Here is a 21,207-nt window from a genome sequence, read left to right on the forward strand (position 1 = left end):
GCTCGGGACACTGCAGTGGTAGCTGAGAAAGGCTGTGTTCAGATCTGGATCCGGATTAGGATTGGAATTTCAGGCTCTTAGCTCCTCTTTTGGGTTTGGATTCCTCAGTGCTACAGGATTGCAAGGGGGCCTTACCAGAACTTAACCCAAAAATAGTCTTGCAAAATTTCCACCAGTTTCTGCTAAAAGCTTATAAGGATGCTGGGTTCTTCCAAGATTTCAGTCACAGACAAGACAGGCTTGGAGAATAACCCCCTTCTCATTTTGGATCTGCAATGACCTCCCCAGTATCTGTTATCAGCATGGAAGGCTTTATCCACAAGGTGTATTTTACACCTTGATCTGGACACAGTCAGGCTTGGGCTCATATCTGCACTCCTCAGGCAGGGAGTTCTACACCTGCGGTCCCAGATGTTCCCAGGGCTTGATTATTTAGAACCTGGATCTATCCAGTTGCATCACCCCAGAGGAGCACATTTGTCTGGGGAGGAGATTGTGGAGAACATGGCAGTCTCTGAGGTAGCTGGGTCCCTATTCATTAAGGGCCTGATTTTCCCAGCTGCAGAGCACCTGCACCCCCATCGATTTCATTTGTGCAGCACCTTTGCAGATACACACTGAACCTGGGACCTGTACTCTGCTAACACCCAGAACAACCTCCCTGCTGTCTACTTGGCTGGAAGGGGTAGGTGGGTATTATCTGCTATAACTGTGTTCTCAACTGCATCACCTGACCATCCCACTTATACTCAATTTGGGACACTGTAACTGACATGCAGAGCTGTGACCTTCTTCCACCTCAGCCCTGCAGCTCTGTAGCAGCCCAAGAGGAGCCAGGAGCTGGCCAGTCATCTGTGGGACAACATATTGCAGCTGATCAACTGTGTGATCTGAACTCATGCTGCCTAATCAGGATCCAATCAGGCTGAGCTAGAGGGCTGGGCTCCCACTGACATCCTCTATCTGCTACGGGGATGGTCAGGTGCAGTCATTTTCCTCTCTCCCTTTGTAATAGCCATCATTGGGAATAATGTGGCTCCACATTTATATGCTTTAGTTACTGGGGTGTGGCCATGTTACCTTGGGCTTGGCTCATGCGAGACAAGCAGGTTTGGGTGTGTTCAGCGCATGCATGAGAGACCTCCAAGGTGCACCAGGAAGCAGTGCGTCTTTCTGGTGAAGACGGTGTTTATCACCATGGTTCCTGAGTACTGGCTGACTCAATGCCCCCAGGAGAGAGAAGATGTTCAGATACCACAGTGATGGGCAGCAGTATAAAACCCGGAGAGAGACAGATCTGGTACCATAGTCCTATGGTCTCCACCCAACTGGATCAGGGCTGAGCCACAGTGGTGGAGGAAAGAATCCAGTGGGTTATTATTATGTGTATTATAGTAATGCCAAGTGGCCCCAGCCTGGAGCCAGGCGAGGCCATCTACATTCACAGAGTATGAGACGGTCTCTGCTCCAAGGCACTTACAGTCTAAATGGACAAGCCTGATGCTCATTTACACTCAGGCGCCTTCACATCACTCCATTAGCATAAAGGGGCTATAAAGAGGGTGTGAATTTTAGATAAAGGGGCCTTGACTGTAATTTACATACACTTTAAGGCCCCTTTACACTCCCAGAGTGATGTCAAGTGGCATTAGTGTAAATGGGAATCAGGCCTAAAAGGTGGAAAGGGAGTATTTTTATCCTCATTTTACAGATGGGGAACTGAAGCACAGAATGATTAAGTAACTTGCCCAAGGTCATAAAGGGAGTCTGTGGCAGAGCCAGGGACTGAATCCAGATCTCCTAAGCACTAGATCAGAGCTTTAACCATAAGATCATCCTTCCTAACAGCCTCAAACTAGAAACGCAAGGAAACAGGTTTCTACGCGGCTTGGGTTCCAACTCTGTCTCTCTTGTTTACCAGGGACCACACTCTGTCTGGCAATCACACAGAGACATCTAGTGGCTGAATAACATACTGCATATAAACATATGACAAGGGGGTAGGGCTGGGTAGGCCCTAGGGGGTGGCAGCAGTGGTGGGAGGGGGTCATTTGGCCCAAGATCCACCAGCCGTTCTGTTCGGGGTGAGGGAGCAGAGTGGCTAAAGCAGCTTTGAGCCAGGAAGAGAAGAACGAACCCTATCAGAGAATCGCTTGAACTGTCCAATACCTTGTCCAGCTGCCATTATTCCTGTCATCTTTAAATGCATAAACTCTCCTCCACTGTCTGGTAATGGCAATCAAGGGGGAAAAAAAAACCCTCAAAATAACCCAGCAACTTTAGAGCTCCCCTGATTTATTCGAAGCCGTTAGGAAAGAAAGGAGACAATGTGAACCTGGAGACAAGGAATGTAATTAAAAGGAGGGGAGAGCTGGCTTCTCTTTTGTAATCACTGCTTCCGGAAGGCAATATGCTGGGGATTATAGCGTTTCAGGCCCAGAGTGGTAACATATGGTGAGTCTCTGCTCGTTCTACATTAAATCCTGACATTTTGCAGCTGTCAAGATAAAGCTGTTTATATGAGTAACATTGTCGTTTGTTTATAGGGAAATAATATGTAGCGAGTTATGATTAATCAAGGTGTCTAAAACCTGCTGCAGGCTTCTTAAATAGATTGGGTTTTGTGCCTGAGTTTTTGTCTCTTAAATTACTGACTTCATTTTTCCCTTTTGTTTCTAGACCTCCCGGCTTTGTTTTCGTGTTCCTTTCTGGAGCCCAGAATGCGCCTCCTGTGTTCCTTTCTGGAGCCCAGAATGAGCCCCCCGTGTTCCTTTCTGGAGCCCAGAATGCGCCTCCCGTGTTCCTTTCTGGAGCCCAGAATGCGCCTCCCGTGTTCCTTTCTGGAGCCCAGAATGCGCCTCCTGTGTTCCTTTCTGGAGCCCAGAATGCGCCTCCCGTGTTCCTTTCTGGAGCCCAGAATGAGCCCCCCGTGTTCCTTTCTGGAGCCCAGAATGCGCCTCCCGTGTTCCTTTCTGGAGCCCAGAATGCAACAGGCCAACTGTGGCTGTCGTTTATACCAGCACAGCCCTGGCATATCATCTCTGCAGGGAGGAGAGGGAAACCACGAGAAAAAGATTCTCAGCTGGTGTAAATCCGCTGACGTCAGTGGAAGTGATACCAGTTTACACTAGTTGAGGTCCTGGCCTTTCACTCCTGGACACCCAGTTTGGGTGCCATTCCCTGCACTGTTTCAGGGCTGTAATATCACTATCCGCTGCAGGGAAAGTGTGGACTCTGAACGGGGCTGGGCACGTAAGCAGCGGAGCTGCTTTCTATCCCAGACAGGTACAGAGAACACTGTCAACATCTCAGCACTTGGACACTGATGAGAACCAAATGTTTGGTTCTATTGTTTGTGGGGATGGCGTGTGTGCTGCAGTCAAGGAAAGTGATTGTATGGTAATAATGAGTGCTGCACTGGAGCAGCACCTAGGGGCCTCAATCAGGATCAGGACCCCATAGTGCCAGATGCTGTATACCACCCCCCAGCAATGGTCCCTGTCCCCAGGCGCTTCCACTCAGTACATTACACTTTGTGTGGCACCTCCCGCATGGGGATCTCAGCACTCCGGCTGCGCAGAAAACAGTAATTCAGTTTCAGGGAGGAGCTCAGAATTTTGAAAGGCGATTTCGTTCTGATTCTGAAATTCTCTGTGCAGCAGAATCTGAAAACTGGGGTCTTGAAAAATCAACACATTTCACGGTGATCATTTCAAAACATAGTCCCGCCGGGGGCCTGAATGGTATCTGGGAGCCAGGAAATGCTGGCTGAGCAAGGAGTTCAAAGCTTGGGAACCAGCCTCCTGGGATCTTGAGTTCCTGTCAGCTCGCCAGGCAGGTTGCTGAAGAACTGGGAGCCGGGAATTCTGGGTTTCTGGAGAGCTGGGCGATATAATTGGCAGGGAAGCAGGCAGGTTTGCAGCGGAGCCTTGTCATAGAATCATAGACTTTAAGGTCAGAAGGGACCATTATGATCATCTAGTCTGACCTCCTGCACAACGCAGGCCACAGAATCTCAGCCACCCACTCCTCTATCAAACCTGTGTCTGAGCCATTGAAGTCCTCAGATCATGGTTTAAAGACTCCAAGTTGCAGAGAATCTGTCTGTGTTCCATCGGCCCTTGGCAAAAAGCAAACCGTTTCCATTGTGATGAATCTGCATCCTCTGGCAGAAAACTGTTCTGTGTGCGAATTGCCAACCAGCCCAACTGGAGAAAGTCAGTTTTATCTCTGGGGAATCAGTGATGCAGACAGGCCAACTTGGAACATGGCCAGTGGGTCTGTAGCAGAGCTGGGATCAGACCCCACAGGTGCACCCCCAGAGACCTGCAGGCCAACCACAAGCCCATCCCTTCCCTCCTTCTAACTCTGAGCACAGCCCCTGGGGGAGGAGGGAGGTCTCCCCTAGGGAAAGCAGAAGCCTATACAAGAAGGATGGGCTCCACCTAAACCAAAATGGAACCAGATTGCTGGCACTTAACATTAAAAAGGTCACTGAGCAGTTTTAAAACTAAGGGCTGGGGGAAAGCCGACAGGTGCGGAGGAGCACGTGGTTCGGACAGAGACCTCTCTTAGGGAAGGCTCTATTAATGGAGATTCTCTATGTCCTAGTAAGGAGGAGAGGATGGAAGATGATAAACTACAGGTAGGATCTGATGAGGAAACACTCAAATGAAAAAAAAGTCCCATTCAATTACATCATGTAATGGCAGACAGCTAAAAAGTGACAAGATTTTAAAAGTGCTTATATACCAATGGCAGGAGTCTAAATAATAAAATGGGTGAACTAGAGTGCCTCGTATTAAATGAGGATATTGATATAATAGGCAGCACAGAAACTTGGTGGAATGAGGATAATCACTGGGACACGGTAATACCAGGGTACAAAATATATCAGAAGAACAGAACAGGTCGTGCTGGAGAGGGAGTGGCACTATCTGTGAAAGAAAGCCTAGAATCAAATGAAGTAAAAGTCTTAAATGAACCAAACTGTACCATAGAATCTCTACGGATAGTACTTCCATGCTCTAATAATAAGAATACAGCAGTAAGGATATATTACCAACCACCTGACCAGGATGGTAACAGTGGCTGTGGAATGCTCAGGGAGGTTAGAGAGGCTATTAAAATAAAAAAACTCAATAATAATGGGCGTTTTCAGCTATCCCCATATTTACTGGGTACATATCACCTCAGGACGGGATGCAGAGATAAAATTTCTTGACACCTTAAATGGCTGCTTCTTGGAGCAGCTAGTCCTGGAACCCACAAGGGAAGAGGCAATTCTTGATTTAGTCCTAAGTGGAGCACAGGATCTGGACCACTTGGTAATAGTGACCATAGTATAATTAAATTTAACATCCCTGTGGTGGGGAAAACACCGCAGCAGCCCAACACTGTAGCATTTAATTTCAGAAAGGGGAACTACACAAAAATGAGGAGGTTAGTTAAACAGAAATTATAAGGTACAGCGCAAAAAGTGAAATCCCTGCAAGCTGCATGGAAACTTTGTAAAGACACCATAATAGAGGCTCAACTTAAATGTACCCCCCAAATTAAAAAACATAGAGAACCAAAAAAGAGCCACCGTGGCTAAATAAGAAATTAAAAGAAGCAGTGAGAGGCAAAAATGCACCCTCTAAAAAGTGGAAGTTAAATCCTAGTAAGGAAAATAGAAAGGAGCATAAACTCTGGCAAATGAAATGTAAAAATACAATTAGGAAGGACAAAAATAATTTGAAGAACAGCTAGCCAAAGACTCAAAAAGTAATAGCAATTTTTTTTTATGTACATCAGAAGCAGGAAGCCTTCTAAACAACGAGTGGGGCCACTGGACAATTGAGATGCTAAAGGAGCACCCAAGTATGATAAGGCCATTGAGGAGAAACTAAATGAACTCTTTGCATGGGTATTCACGGCTGAGGATGTGAGGGAGATTCCCAAACCTGAACCATTCTTTTTAGGTGACAAATCTAAGGAACTATCCCAGAGTGAGATTTCATTAGAGGAGGTTTTGGAACAAATGGATAAACTAAACACTAATAAGACACCATGACCAGATGGTATTCACCCAAGAGTTCTGAAGGAACTCAAATATGAAATTGCAGAACTGCTAACTGTGGTATGTAACCTATCATTTAAATCAGCCTCTGTATGAGATGACTGAAGGGTATCTAATGTAATGCCAATTTTTAAAAAAAGTCTCCAGAGGTGATCCTGGCAATTACAGGCCAGTAAGCCTGACTTCAGTACCAGGCAAACTCGTTGAAACTATAGTAAAGAACAAAATTGTCAGACACATAGATGAACATATTTTTTGTTGGGAAAGAGTCAACATGTTTTTTGTAACGGGAAATCATGCCTCTCCAATCTACTAGAATTCTTTGAGAGGGTCAACAAGCATGTGGGCAATGGGGAGCCAATGGATATAGTGAACTTAGATTTTCAGAAATCCTTTGACAAGGTCCCTCACCAAAGGCTCTTAAGCAAAGTCAGCTGCCATGGGATAAGAGGGAAGGTCCTCTCATGGATCAGTAACTGGTTAAAAGGTAGGAAACAGAAGGTAGGAATAAATGGTCAGTTTTCAGAATGGAGAGAGGTAAAGAGCAGTGTCCCCCAGGGGTCTGTACTGAGACCAGTCCTATTCAACATATTCATAAACGATCTGTAAAAAGGGGTAAACAGTGAGGTGGCAAAATTTGCAGATGATAGAAAACTACTCAAGATAGTTAAGTCCCAGGCAGACTGCGAAGAGCTATAAAAAATATCGCAAAACAGGGGGACTGGGCAACAAAATGGCAGATGAAATTCAATGTTGATAAATGCAAAGTAGTGCACACCAGAAAACATAATCCCAACTATACATATAAAATGATGGGATCTAAATTAGCTGTTACCACTCAAGAAAGAGATCTCGGAGTGATTGTGGCTAGTTCTCTGAAAACATCAGCTCAATGTGCAGCGGCAGTCAAAAAGGTGAACAGAATGTTGGGAATCATTAAGAAAGGGATAGATAATAAGACAGAAAATATCATATTGCCTCTATATAAATCCATGGCACACCCACATGTTAAATACTGAATGAAGATGTGGTCACCTGATTTTAAAAAAAGATACATTGGAATTGGAAAAGGTTCACAAAAGGGGAACAAAAATGATGAGGAGTATGGAACGGCTTCTGTATGAGGAGAGATTAATAAGACTGGGACTTTTCAGCTTGGAAAATAGATGACTAAGGGGGGTGTGACAAGGCGGTTCTGGCGGGACCCAACTGAGAGTGCCAATTCAGGACCAATTGCTCAAACAGGGCAGTCACAGCCCAAGGCTGGGGTTTTTCCACCTCTAAGGCAAACCAAACCAGCCAGATAAAAAGGACTTCGGTTTCACCCCACTGGCTAACCACAAGTCACACAAGCAATTTCCTTAAACACTCCAGTATCCCAGTATCACCACCAGTGCCACTCGTCCTGGGGATGAATGGTTATGAAAACCAACACCCCAATAAAAGAAAAAGGTTCTCTCGATCCCAAAGAATCAAGCCCCAGATCCAGGTCAATATACACATCAGATCTTACCCACAAATCACGCTGTTGCCAATCCTTTAGAATCTAAAATCTAAAGGTTTATTCATAAAGGGAAAAAGGTAGAGATGAGAGCTAGAATTGGTTAAATGGAATCACATACAGTGATCTCAAAGTTCTTAGTTCAGGCTTGTAGCAGTGATGGAATAAACTGCAGGTTCAAATCAAGTCTCTGGAGTACATCCCCCACTGGGATGGGTCATCAGTCCCTTGTGTAGAGCTTCAGCTTGTAGCAAAGTCCCTCCAGAGGTAAGAAGCAGGATTGAAGACAAGATGGAGATGAGGCATCAGCCTTATATAGGCTTTTCCAGGTGTAAGAACCTCTTTGTCCTTACTGTGGAAAATTACAGCAAAATGGAGTCTGGAGTCACATGGACAAGTCCCTGCATACTTTGCTGAGTCACAAGGCGTGTCTGCCTTCTCTCCATGGGTCAATTGTGTAGCTGATGGTCCTTAATGGGCCATCAAGCAGGCTAGGCAGAGCTAACACCAACTTGTCTGGGATGTTTCCCATAAGCACAGCACCAACTTGAAATACAGACAGTATAGAGCCGATATTCATAACTTCAATTAAAAATGATACATGTACACAGTCAGCATAATCATAACCAGCAACCCATAACCTGGTCTTAGACACCTTATATGACCCCCTTTACCTAAGATTTGGTGCCACTACAGGACCTTGGTTGCAAACCATGTTCTATATGGTCCCAGTTTATATCAATAACGTCACACCCCCAACGCAAAATTGATGCAGGAAGGGATGACAAAACATCACTGACTGCATCCCAAGAGCTTCCCCTCCTTGGGTCTGTCTCACTACAGCTAGTGTTGGGCTAGAGGCCGTACCAGTGTATAACAGAAATGGTTTATCAAAGTCATGTTCAGTAACATGATTGAATCTCTTTACAAACTCAAGGTAAAACTTGGTTTGAACAATAGAGGATTGGATCTGCTTTTGCCTAACAGAAGTCACTGGCTGATGGGGTGGGCTCTTTGCCCTAACAGCTATTAGCAAGTCTTTCTTCTCCCAGCCAGGCAGGTAATTTGCATTAACACAAACACTAGTTTTTAACTTCTTAGCTGCTATGGATTCCAAGGCTGGACTCTGTCTTACAGAGATACCACACAAATTCAAAGGGTCTGAGGGTGAGCGTTTGCTTGCTCTCCCCTGCATCCTCAAGCATTCAGCCATAAAACCGTTTAGCTCTGAAACACCAGCAACCAAATTTGTCCTCAGACCCTGAAGCACAGACTGCTCACTCACAGAATCAGCATGGAGACATTCCTGTTCCAACACCATTGTTTTCCCAACAAGCTGGTCAAACCCAGCCGCTTGGTTATAGGGCTGCTCAACTTCCTTAACAGCTTCTACTCCATCTGAGACCTTTTCAAAGCGATCCCCACTGGATCTTTCAAAAGGAAAGTCAGTGGATCCATTCACAACAGAAAATTTCTGGCTGTTAGGAACTAAAACTTTCTTGATTAAATCACTTTCACACCCTTCAGTTGCAGTAAACTGCTTGCACAGGTTACCATGAGGATTCCCTTCCCTATGAGCTTTTCTAAGCAGCAATTCACCCCTCTCAGAAATTCTGCTCTCACCCTCTTCACCTAGGGCTTGCTCTAAAGGAACACTTTCCTGGGCAACCACAGACTCTTGCTGGGTCTCACTTACATTTAGAATCACCTCTGGACCATCAGGCAGATCTCTACACAATCCCCTTTTAGGGAAACTTATAGACTTTCTAGCTAACAGGTTAGAAGTATTCTTCTTCCCTTGGCCATGAACAAGTTCAGGAATCTTTTCCTTCTTGCTACAAGTTGTCAAACTGTCAGTAGGTAACACAATTAAATCACCTTCATGCTCTCCTTGTGCCTTGGCTAGGGTATCACCCTGATCAGACAGAGTTGCTACACCCTTTTCCAACCACACATTAGCAACTGGCAAACTACAAGCACCAGAATTGTCTGGTCTCTGGGATTTTGCTAAGACACTAACTGGATGCAACCTAGTTACAGTGCCATTCTCCCCAGCAGACACAAACTTAGGACCATTCCCTTCCTGGGCTTTAGCTGTATTTACAACCAACTCCGAGACAACTGAATCACCCCCCCCACCCCCCACCCCCACACACACTGGGCTCACTACAGCTAAGCAACTGAAGCTCTTCGAGTTTCACTGAAGTCAAGGCACTTTGCTGAAGTGGGGACCTCAGTAAATAACCAGCTGGCTGTAACCTTGGTCCTTCTTTATCCATCTCCTATGCACCACTGTTTGCCCCTGCCCCCTGCCATGTGCCAGGCTGGAAATTACATTGCCAGCCCATTGGCACAAGGACCAGGGTCTAAATCTTATCACTGAGCGTTAGTTGCCTAGACACCCTTTGAAGATATAGGCCCATGTCATTATATCTGAGCCTGGCACACTTCTCCCTGAGGCCCTGCCCCCACCCCACCCCTTGTCCCCATGCCCCTGCCCCCACATAACTCCTTCTCCCCGTGGCCCTGTCCCCACACCACCCTAAGCCCCAAATACCTGCCCCCATCCCGCCCCTTTTCCCCGAGGCCCTGCCCCCACCCCGCCCCTTCTCCCTGAGCCCCTGCCCCCATGCCACCCCATCTCCCCAATTCCCTGCACCCACATAACCCCTTATTCCCAAGGCCCTGCCCCCATCCCGCTTCATCTCCCCATTCCCTTGCCCCCACGCAGCCCCTTCTCCCCGAGGCTGCGCCTCTATCCTGTCCCTTCTCCCCGAACTCCCGACCCCACATTGCTCCTTGTTCCCAAGGCCTGTCCCCACCCTACCTCTATGGGGGCCTGCATGTACCTTAAAAAATAGCCTCGGTTTAATGATGCCCCGACATGCAGGTCTAGTACCCAGAAAAAGTAGACGGGTGTGACCTAAACTTGACAAGAAATGTTACACTGAGTTTTATATTGCCTGCTCCGACCAGAGTACAGCGTACTGCCAAAGACAACGGCAACGCCTGGCAGGTTATGTCAGGCAGACTTATAGCCCATGAAGGGGTACCTGTGTGCACTGTCTGCCTGTTGCTCTCTCACAGACACATACACACACACTACACAAGGTAGGTTGTGCATCAGCAGACATGTTTCGTCAAGCGACCTGGCTCTAGGCTCTGTGTTGTCTTGACCCAGTCAGCAAATTCAGCAAAAATATTTCTTTTGAAAATTTGGACCAGGTCTAATAATAATACAGGAATGGCTGTCGCTCTAATTCCCAGATTTATCAAAAATAAAACTCCACAACTCAGTTTACTTTCATTTATTTAAACTCTACATGAAAAATAAGACGGTTATCAAGAGGTCACAAATGTGTTGCAAACAGAACAGTTAGTACTATTTAATTTCAGTATTATGACCCTCCAGAGTGCAAAAATCTTGAGTCAGGTCCCATAAAAATCGAGAGATTGGTTCCAAAACCATGATTTAAAAAAAAATTAATTTGGATTCTGTTTATTCACCTTCTGGGTTTTCAATCTTTAGGATGCACTTGGGTCACATTTTTTCTTTTCTGAACAACCATGAATGCCAGAAACTTAGTTATTGTTGTCATGGAAGCCGAGAGTCTCATAAAATCACGTGACTCCAGCAGTTGAGGCTTTGCATCAAATGTCACCAATCTCCTGATAAAATGCAAGCATGGGCAATGTTGTGTGAATGTGTACAGTAAATGGAGATATCCTTAGTCATACTGAGCAGAGAATTGCTTAATCAGATTTTCTTCTGAAAATTCTCCTCTCCCTGTCTCTGAATTGAACAGTGCCAGGGTGGAAGATGGTGGCACATAAGAACGGCCATATTGAGTCAGACCAAAGGTCCATCTAGCTCAGTATCACGTCTTCTGACATTGGCCGGTGGATGTTGACAGACAGACACCCGATCTGGGGACCAGTCCCATCCAGAGCCTCACAGCGCCTGCCTGATTCACTGTGGTGTTACTCCAATTTAAAGCCATTCTCCAAGGGCTTATGCTGGTGAATGCCATTCCAGAAGGATGTTATCAATGAAAGAGAAGTCAGAAAAAAGCCTCAAGACTGATTCAAAGGTTAGAAACCCTGCCACCTAGTGAGAGACTCTCGGAGCTCAATCTCATTAGCTTAGCATAGAGAAGGTTCCGGGGTGACTCTGTCACAGTCTCTAAGTACCTACATGGGGTGCTGGGGAGGGGCTGCAGGGAGCCAGGGTCTTGCCCACCTCTGATGCCTGCAGTCCCTTTGTGATGTCAGGACCCGCCTGGTCCTGGCCCTTTATGATGCGTCACTGGAACAAACAGCCCCTCAGGCGACATCCAGCCACAGCAGTAGCAGAGAGTGTAGCGTCTCCACCCCCAGTGTGCGTCCAGACCGTCCTCCCCAGCATGTTTGACGCGGGAGTGGGGATCATACAGAGCTGGTTCTGTGCCTGCTGGGACAGCTCCTGGGTGTTGTACACCTGCATCCTTCTGGTCCTGGTCGTCTGGGTGGCCATTGTGACTCAGCACAGCTTCTCCTGGAGAAGCAGGATGGTAGGAGGACCCTCCCCAAGCCCCCCACCCCCAAGCCATCCTGCGCTCTCAGCAGAGCTTGCCTGGACACAGCCCCATGGGAGGGAGGGTGGGTGGGTAGGTAGGAGCGCCCAAGGCCCCCTGTTCTGACCAGGCCCCGTTGGGCTGGTGGGGCACATCTGCTGCGAGAGACAGGGCCACAGACAGAGCTCGTGGCTCCATTCATTGGTTGTTCCTTACTGTCCCGACCACCAGCTAGTGCTAGAAATGCCAGGGCTCTCCCTCCTGGTCCCAGGCTTCCCGGCACCCATGGCACTAAGCCGGCTCTGGCCAGTTATTTCCCTTCGCTGGGGGAAGCTGAACAAACCCTCCCAGCTCCTGCCCAAAGCCACAAGCTTTCCTGGGTCCCTGGCCTCCCAGCCGGCCAGGGAGAGGGCAGGCAAGAGGTGCGGGGAGAAAGGGGGAATCCAGGACAGATCTTTGGGTTTGGTTAGTTGGGGATCCTGCCTTGGGTCCCAGATCAGTTGGGGAGCTGGGCTCGCAGGTGGGAACCAGAGGAGACGGGGAGAGAAGAGGAAGCCAGAGCACATTGCGAAGCCCAAGGGCCTGGTCCCCATTCGACTCATAACACTGGGGGCAGAAATCACCCACTCTGGTGTGGTGATGCCCCGATGTCAGAGGGTGGGGGACCCAGGATGACACTTCCAATGACACTTGGGTGGGGAGCCCGGGGCATGGCCGACGGAGCCTGGAGTTCTCCAGCTGCAGGAAGTGCAGGGAAGCGTGGGCACCCCTGGCACCGGGCTGGGCTGGGCGGGAGGCTGGCACTGCACGGCCTCATTCTGGGTACCATGTAACTCTGCCGCTTCCTTGGCTCTCGCAGGCTCTTCTGGTCAGCAGGCTCCGGTGGAGGGGGATGGAGGACGAGGGAGAAGGTAAGGCCCTGCCTCACGCTCCCTGACGGCTCCCTGGCTCAGAATCCCAGGGCTTCTCCCAAGCCCTCCACCCTGTCCCAGGGGTCCCACACTAGGCCCCCCAGACTTGGCCTGCCTCTGGGGATGGAAGCAGGAGCCAAGGTGCTGACTGGAGCTGGAATAAGCTGACATGCTGCTAACAAACCATCGTCTGGGGGCTTTGCAGCGATGGAGGCAAACACCCCATTGTCTGTCCCCTCTGGCAGGTTGTCCCCATGTCCTCCAGGGCTTTGCGCAGGCTAATGGTGAGCATCGGGGGGGAGCTACCTGCCCTTCCCAGAACAGGGCAGCTTTGCCAGCAGGAGGCACTGCCCACTGCCCAGCAGATCTTGTCTTTATTTCACCCCGTCTGCTCTGTCTTGGATAGGGGTGTAGGCCCCTGGCACTCCATTGCTGTGCATCGTACCAGGGCTTGCAAGGCCAAGGCTGCTAGGTGCCGCCAGCCCCTGACATTTGCCAGAGAGATTTCCTGGGATCCCGCACACTGGCGAGACCCATTTCTGCAAGATGGGGCACCGGCTGGGTTATTTGCCCCAGGACCATGTGCCATCCGGGTTTCTGGTACTGGGACAGCGCACCAGCCAGAATCACGGCCCTGGCACGATGCCCGGGCCAGGTTCATGGCGCTGGGACTTCACCGTGGCCAGGTTCACAGCACTGGCAGTGTTTGAGAGGGGGCCCGGCGTGGTGCTGGCAGAGTATTTCATCGGGCTCTGGGCTCTCACAAGCTCAGCATGCCTGGTTCTGGAGCAGCAGCGCAGAGTGGCCTGGGGCCAGGGCACTGGAATGAGGGGGCCGGGGGGCCATGCCCACTGACTTTTGACTGGCTGGAAGGGCGAGCAACAGGAGGCAGGGTGTGCAGAGAAGAAAGAGCAAGCCGGGGGCAGGCTCTTGGAGGGAAGGAGTGGGGCTTGGTGTGGGGGCGAGGCCTCGGGAGGAATGGGTCACAGGCGGGCGGGGCGCTGGGAGAAGGAGTGGCACGGGGCAGGGCCTCGGGGTTAGGAGCAGTGCGGGAATGGGGATTCGGGGTTGGGGCGGTACAGGTGGGTGGGGTCACGGTTCGGGTGCCCGTGGCCCCCGCTACGTTCAGGCCCCATCTCTCCTCAGAAGCCCTCTCTGCTGTTCTGTTTTAGGTGCAAAGAAGCAGCGGGTGAAACAGCCGCGTGACCGTCTGTGCCGGGACCCCCCACACCACGCTCACCAAGCCGCCAGGCACCGCTCCATCCGCCAGCTGCTCTGTGACAACTGAGACTGTGCCCTGTGCGACGAGGCGGCCTGGCAAGCCGAGCGGCTGGTATACGCCGACAGGGCCAGCGCGCGGGTCCCTGCCAGGCCAAGGTCACCTCCTGCTCCCGCCTCCCGCTCCAAAGGGAGAAGCCTGCTGATGCCAGCCACACCTCCACACCCCCGGCTCGGCCCCCTGCCGTCTGGGAGATGGGCTCCAAGGGGGCCAGGCCCAGTGACGAGGGCAGCCCAGACGCCCGGCCTCAGAGCTAGAGCCCCAGCCCAGGCCTCCCAGGGCCCCGCCAGAGCGTCCAAATCTGCGCCCGGCTTGCACTGCTGCAGAGACACCCGGGAGCTGCAGGGGCACATTGCCAGGAAGGGCTTGGAAATCAGACTAGGCGCGCTGCCCGCCGTGCTGAGGAACTCTCAGAAAATGGCTGCCCTGGGGCGCAGAGACTTGCTCCTGCCTAAACTGATCCCCCCAGGCTGCAAGGCCCCCCTGGCCCGCCACCGGCTCTGCCCCCTGCTCAGCTGCAAGGCGGGCCGCGTGGAGCTCAACGTGAGGCACAAGCACATCCACTACCTCTCGGCTCTCCCCACCCTGTACGCGGAGTCCCTGGCCAAGATGGTGCCCTGCCCGCCCGTGCCACCCGCCCCCCTGCTGCCCCTGGGTGTGGCCATCGAGTTCTGCCCCCTGGAGACCCCCTCCATGGCCCCCGAGGGCCGGGAGCTGCTGGAGAGACATGTCCTGAGGAAGCGGCTGCAGCACGAATGGGGCCTGCCGGGCCTGGTGCGGTGATCGCTGAGGTGTTTCATGCCACCCCCGCCCATGCGCCCCAGGCCCAAGGGGAGCGACCGGCCGGCAGCCATGGAGCTCCGTGTCAGCAGCGGGGCCCCTCCCATCCCTCTGGCCACCAAGAGGGAGCTGGAAGCCCACATCCGGCGGAGGGTGGCCGAGAGGAGGTGGGGTCTCCCCAGGAGGGTGCAGGAGTCCCTGCAGGGCTTCATGCCCCCCATGACCGCAGCTCCGGGGACACATCCAGACACGCAAGGCAGAAGGGCCAGCCGGCCGCTCAGGGGGCTGTCAGTGAGAAGGGCTCCAAGAGAATCACCCTCCAGGGCAGCACCCATGGGCCCCACAGCGGTGGCTGTCTCCTTAGCCGGGCCCCTGGGAACTGCATGGCGCCAGCAGCTCAGCTGGGACACGTGCCACCAGCTGCTGGAGAGACATGTGACCAGGAAAAACATAGAGATCCGTCTGGGCCTGATCCCCCGCAGGGCCCAGCACTCACAGGAAGCCGCCCGCCAGGTGGGAAAGCTCCCCTTGCCCCGGCTGATTCGGCCGGGCCAGAGATCCCTGGAGCTGCGGCCCCGGGAGCTGCTCTTCCTGGAGCAGGCGGCCTCGGATCACCTGGAGCTCGACCTTCTCCACAAGCACCTGAGCTTCAGGTGGGGGCTGCCCACGCTCTACCGACAGTCCCTGGCCAAGCTGTTCCACGCAGGCCCCTCGCCCGCCCCGCCACCTGCCAGCTCCCGCGCAGCTGGGACCGAGTTCACGGAGCAGGAACTGCCCTTCCTCCCACCGGGAGCCCGGGAGGAGCTGGAGCTCCACGTGAGGAAGAAGAGGCTGCAGCATGAGTGGGGGCTTCCTCTGATCGTCCAGAAATCCATCCGGGGCCTGATGGCGGCTGCCCCCTGCCCTGGCCAGACCAAGGCCCCTCCGTCGGCCGACAGGGACGTGGCCGTTCTCCAGCCTGAGCTGTCCTTCCTCAGTGAGGGCAGCAGACGAGAGCTGGAGCTCAGCCTCCGCAAGAGACTCATGCACCGGCGCTGGGGGCTGCCCAGAGGATCCAGGAGTCGGTGCGGCTGCTCCAGCCTGCCTCAGCCCCTGCGGAGTTCAGGCCTCGCAGCCGTACAGAAAAGGACACAGAGGGGCCTTTCCTGCTGCCCTGGCACAACAGCACCGTGCACCTGGAGCGGGGCATGGGGAAAGCCAGGAGAGTGGTCGCTGCTCCCCACCCGCGGCTCAGCCTGGGACGTGACGCTCAGGAGCGGCTGCAGATCCACGTGGCAAAGAAATGTGTGGAGACCCGGCTGGGGGCCGTCCCCGCTGCAGTGAGACGCTCTTGGCAAAGGCTGCATCTCGTGTCCCGGCTGCCCCTCCCCAAGCTGATCCCTGCTGGGGACAGGGCCCCGAAAGCCAGGAGCCCCCTGCTACCCTTCGTGCACCCGGAGGACGTCTGCCACCTCGAGCTGAATGTGCAGCACAAACATCTCACGGCCCTGTGGGGCCTGGGCACTCTCTACACCCAGTCCCTCAGCAGGATGGTCCCCAGGGCGCCCCCTGGGCCCGTTCCGCCCCGTGAGGCTGAAGTCGAGTTCTGGGCGCGGGAGGCTTTGTTCCTGAGCCCGGAGGCCAGAGAGGCCCTGGAGCTGCACGTCAGGCAGAAGAGGCTGCAGCACGAGTGGGGGCTGCCTCTCATAGTCCAGAAATCCATCCGGGGCCTGATGGTGGTTACCCCCCGCCCCGGCCAGCCCAAGGCCCCTCCGTCGGCCGACAGGGACGTGGCCGTTCTCCAGCCCGAGTTGTCCTTCCTCAGTGAGGGCAGCAGACGAGACCTGGAGCTCAGCCTCCACAAGAGACTCATGCACCGGTGCTGGGGGCTTCCCAGGAGGATCCAGGAATCGGTGCGGCTGCTTCAACCTGCCTCAGCGCACGCGGAGCTTAGGCCCCGCGTACCCGCGGAAAGGGATGCAGAGGGGCCTTTCCTGCTGCCCTGGCACAAGAGCACCGTGCACCTGGAGCGGGGCGTGGGGAAAGCCAGGAGAGTGGTCGCTGCTCCTCACCCGCGGCTCAGCCTGGGACGTGACACTCAGGAGCGGCTGCAGATCCACGTGGCAAAGAAATGTGTGGAGACCCGGCTGGGGGCCGTCCCCGCTGCAGTGAGACGCTCTTGGCAAAGGCTGCATCTCGTGTCCCGGCTGCCCCTCCCCAAGCTGATCCCTGCTGGGGACAGGGCCCCGAAAGCCAGGAGCCTCCTCCTGCCCTTCGTGCACCCGGAGGACGTCTGCCACCTCGAGCTGAATGTGCAGCACAAACATCTCACGGCCCTGTGGGGCCTGGACACTCTCTACACCCAGTCCCTCAGCAGGATGGTCCCCAGGGCGCCCCCTGGGCACGTTCCGCCCCGTGAGGCTGAAGTCGAGTTCTGGGCGCGGGAGGCTCTGTTCCTGGGCCCGGAGGACAGAGAGGCCCTGGAGCTGCATGTCAGGCAGAAGAGGCTGCAGCACGAATGGGGCTTCCCCGCACTCATCGAACGGTCGCTCAGAGCCTTTGTGCTGGAGCCCCCGCTGCCGGGGCCGACCGCAGCCCGCCAGAGCACTGAGCTGAACGTCCTCGTCCTGGGGCAGGAGCCTTCGCTCATGGACGGGGACACGAGAGGCCGCCTGGAGCATCACCTCCGGAAGATGACGCTGCAGCGGAGGTGGGGCCTTCCCCGGAGGATCCAGGAGTCCTTGCGGCTGTTTGCTGCTTTTGCCCCGCCGGCTGGCCCGCAGCTTCCTGGGGCCAGTGGAGAAAGGGGTGTTGGGCAAAGCCGGCTGGGGCCCAGACAGACAGACATCCCCGCAGGGAGCCGCTTGGCAGGAGACAGCAGAACCCATGGCCTTGCTGCTGAGCGGAGGGCCGCGCTCCAGCGGCACCTCGCGAGGAAGTGCCTAGAGATCAGGCTGGGGGTGAGGCCGGCCCTGGTGAAGAGATCCCAGAGAGTGGCCAGGGAGGGGGAGAGGATCCGCCTCCCCAGGCTGATCTGCGCAGGCCAGAAGCCACCCAAGCCCAGGGCCGGCTCCCTGCTCTGCCTGCCGCCCACGGCTGTGAATACACTAGACATGAATGTGAGACACAAGCAGCTGGTGCATTTCTGGGGGCTGCCCATGCTGCAGGCGGCGTCTCTGCGGAGGATGATGCCGAAGGCTCCGGCTGTGCCGCTGGGGAGTGTAGCGGGGAGGGCCCGGATGCAGATGGGCCTGGCTGGATGCATGGGGGCTGAGGAGCCGGAGAGGAACGGCTACAACGAGCCGCCACTGGTCACGGGCCCGCCTCTGGTCACAGCCAAGGCCAGGGACCGTCTAGACAGACACATCCTGAGAAAGAAGCTGCAGCATGAGTGGGGCTTACCGCGGGTGGTGCTGAGATCCCTGGGCGCGTTCACACCCCCACCACCTGGGAGGGGCCCCCTGAGGCAGGCCCAGGCCCCAGCCAGCGAGAGCATCTCCACGGGCAGCCTGCTCTTCCTGCACACGGAAACCAGGAAGCGCCTGGAGACACACATGAGGAAACTGGCCCTGGAGCGGAGATGGGGCCTGCCCAAGAGGATCCTGGAGTCCTTACGGGTGTTCCTGCCGCCTGCCCCACCAGGAGCAGAGCCCAGAGGCCAAATCCAGCCCCTGCTTCATGTCTTCCCTACACCCCTCCAAGGTCTTACAGCCCTCTCCACGGGGCAATCGGAAGAGCTCCAGCCAGGCCCCAGGGAGCCCCTCACCCACCGGTCCCAGCACTGGCTTGAAATGGGGGTGAAGGAGGGCAAAGCCAGCTGCCCTGAGGCAGTGTCCCAACAAACCCTGGGGAGCAGCAGCAGGAGAAGCCAAGAGATCTCCCGGACGAGCAATGGGGAAGGGCCCCCCAGCTCCCCACACCACTTCCCGGGGGACAAGGCAGAGCTGAAATCCACCCTGGACTTTCCCAGGAAGAAGTTGCTGGGAATTTCCCACAGGGCCCAGGAGTCCCAGAGACGGGCCTTGCGCCCGGCGGCCCATGAGTCTTACCCACAGCAGAGAGAGCAGAGCTCTGAGGAAAGTCCTAGGCAGTGGAGGACCCACGATGGTGAAGGAGCTCCGCGGATGGCGGGGACCAGCAGGCGCTCCTGGAGCTCGTCTGTGGAGACAGCCATTTGGAATGAGAAGAGGATCTTGCGGAAGCTGGAATCCAGCTTCAGGAGAATAGCCCGGAGCCGCAGCTGCCATGGCCCAGGGGGGAAGCAGCCTTTGTCTCTGGAAATCGTGGGCCACCTGGAAATGGGCCATTGCACATGCTTGGACTACCCGTGCTGCAAGCTCGAGGTGTGGGATGGCGCCCGCTGTCCGGGGGCCAGCTCTCCTGGGTGGCAGACACAGCGCATCCATGCAAGGGGGTCAGCAACTCTCCTAGGAGACGCGGCAGCTCCAAGCCCTCTGCATGCTGAGCCCAGATGGCAAGGGCAGGGCACTCCCAGCGTGGCAAAATATGAACCGCCTGCCTCCTCTGCGTTGTCTCTGGAGTGCAGCAAGTCCAGGGCCTCTGACTGGTCTGAGGGAGAAAGCTCTCGCGCAGCCTCTCGCCCAGCGCCCGAGGGGCCCACGCTGGCACGGGTGCATCTTGTTTCTCCACGAGCCGCAGCACACCGGCTGGACATCCACTTGGCGCAGAAGGCCCTGGGCTCCTTCATCCTGCCACCCTGTGTCATACGCTCCCAGGCCATCTATGCCAACATGGCAGCTGAGCGGCTGAGAGCCGCTGCCCAAGAACACAGGCGGGAAATGAACATCTGGGTGCAGCGCAGGAGAGGCTGGAAAAGCCAGCTGGGAGGGCCCCGTCAGGAAGCCCTGGGAGAAAGAGCCCGCCCCGTGGGCACAGGAGAACCGGGATTCCCGAGAGCTGGCTCCTTGGGCCAGAGACTGATCAGAGAGTCCCAGAGCCAGGGAAACCAGTACCTATGTGAGATGTGCCACAGCCTCTTCACCGCCGGTGAGGAGGGACTCAGCCCCCCTCCTTGTCCTGCCAAGGGGGCTGGGAAGTCAGACGTGGTGAGGGCTCAGCTAGAGACTCACATGCACCCGAGGGGCAGGAAGATGTCAGATGATGCCTGCAGAGGGGAGCAAGGTGCATCCTACCAGCGGTCTCAGGATCTGGGCCATGGAGCTGGCGCCCCCCTGTATGAAGGTCCTGCTGGCGCTGAGGATGAAGAGGAAGCAGGGGGCCAGACGTGGGCCCCACTAGTACATCATCCCCAGCCTGCAACCAGAGACAATGCGGGAGACAAGGTTTCGTCCGCAGCCTCCAGCAGCCGGTGGCCAGCCAGCCCCTCGGAGCAGACAGAGGCCCTGGTGCTGACTGAGGCACCGCCTGGGGGTGAACAGCTGCCCCGTGCACCTCCAGGGAGAGGGGCTGAGTCACCGTCCGTCCCCTGCAAGGGGAAGAGCTCCACCTTCAGGGGAATCATGCTGGGCTTCCTCAAACACGTCACCTCCAGGGCATCGGTGGAGAAGAGAGGGCAGGTCGACGGGTCAGTGGCTGCACCATGCGGAGCCCCGCCGCCCCCTCAGAAACTCGCCCATCCCCCAAGAACGTGACCTTCAACGCCAATGTCCACGTGCGGGCAGAGGTCAGGAGATGCCAGCTGTGTTCCAGCACGGAGGAGATGGACAGTGCTGGGAGAAAGGAGCCAGCCAAAGCTGCTCGGACCAGGGGGCTTCTAGGGAATGGGGCTCCCCAGGGATCTGGGGCAGCCTCCCCCGATGCCAGGCGAGGGGACAGCATGACCAGGGGAGAAGAACCTTCTCCAGAGGAAACAGGGCCCTCAGCAGAGTATGGTGGATACCAAGAGCGGGTGAACCTGAGAGTGAGCGAACGCAGGGAGGGGAAGGTGCATGACCCCAGTGGGACGCCGGCTGCGTCAGCGGGACCTTCCGCCCCATGGCCACCACCCCCAGCCTGCCCCACTGCCAGGGACGCCAGAACAACCGGCAGTCACAACGGAGAAGGAGGCAAAGGAGTCTCACAGTCTGGTGCAGCATCCCTGGGCTCCAATCAGCCGTCTCCCATGGAGTCCTCCAGAAAAAAGCTCAGAGAGCAGCGGGGTCGGGGACTCAGCCCTTCTCGCC

At 54.6% G+C, this 21,207-nt stretch overlaps 1 protein-coding gene across 1 annotated transcript; it reads left to right on the plus strand.

The window, feature by feature from the left end:
* Positions 1-11,922: 11,922 nt before the first annotated feature.
* Positions 11,923-20,702, plus strand: LOC123344353. Its single transcript, XM_044980477.1, has 4 exons — positions 11,923-12,112; positions 12,975-13,026; positions 14,199-16,027; positions 16,072-20,702. The coding sequence occupies exons 3-4, from the start codon at positions 15,104-15,106 to the stop codon at positions 20,674-20,676; spliced, it is 5,529 nt and encodes a 1,842-aa protein (XP_044836412.1). The 5' UTR covers positions 11,923-12,112; positions 12,975-13,026; positions 14,199-15,103; the 3' UTR covers positions 20,677-20,702.
* The last annotated feature ends 505 nt before the right edge of the window (positions 20,703-21,207 follow it).

This window comes from Mauremys mutica, chromosome 1 (genome assembly GCF_020497125.1).
Source record: "Mauremys mutica isolate MM-2020 ecotype Southern chromosome 1, ASM2049712v1, whole genome shotgun sequence".
In the NCBI taxonomy this organism is placed as follows: Eukaryota; Metazoa; Chordata; order Testudines; family Geoemydidae; genus Mauremys; species Mauremys mutica.

Excerpts from the sequence above, each read along its gene's own strand:
- LOC123344353 (XM_044980477.1), top strand. The coding sequence starts at position 15,104 with ATGCCACCCCCGCCCATGCGCCCCAGGCCCAAGGGGAGCGACCGGCCG. Across the intron at positions 16,028-16,071 it reads CTCCGTCGGCCGACAGGGAC|CAGACGAGAGCTGGAGCTCA; the intron begins GTGGCCGTTCTC and ends CAGTGAGGGCAG.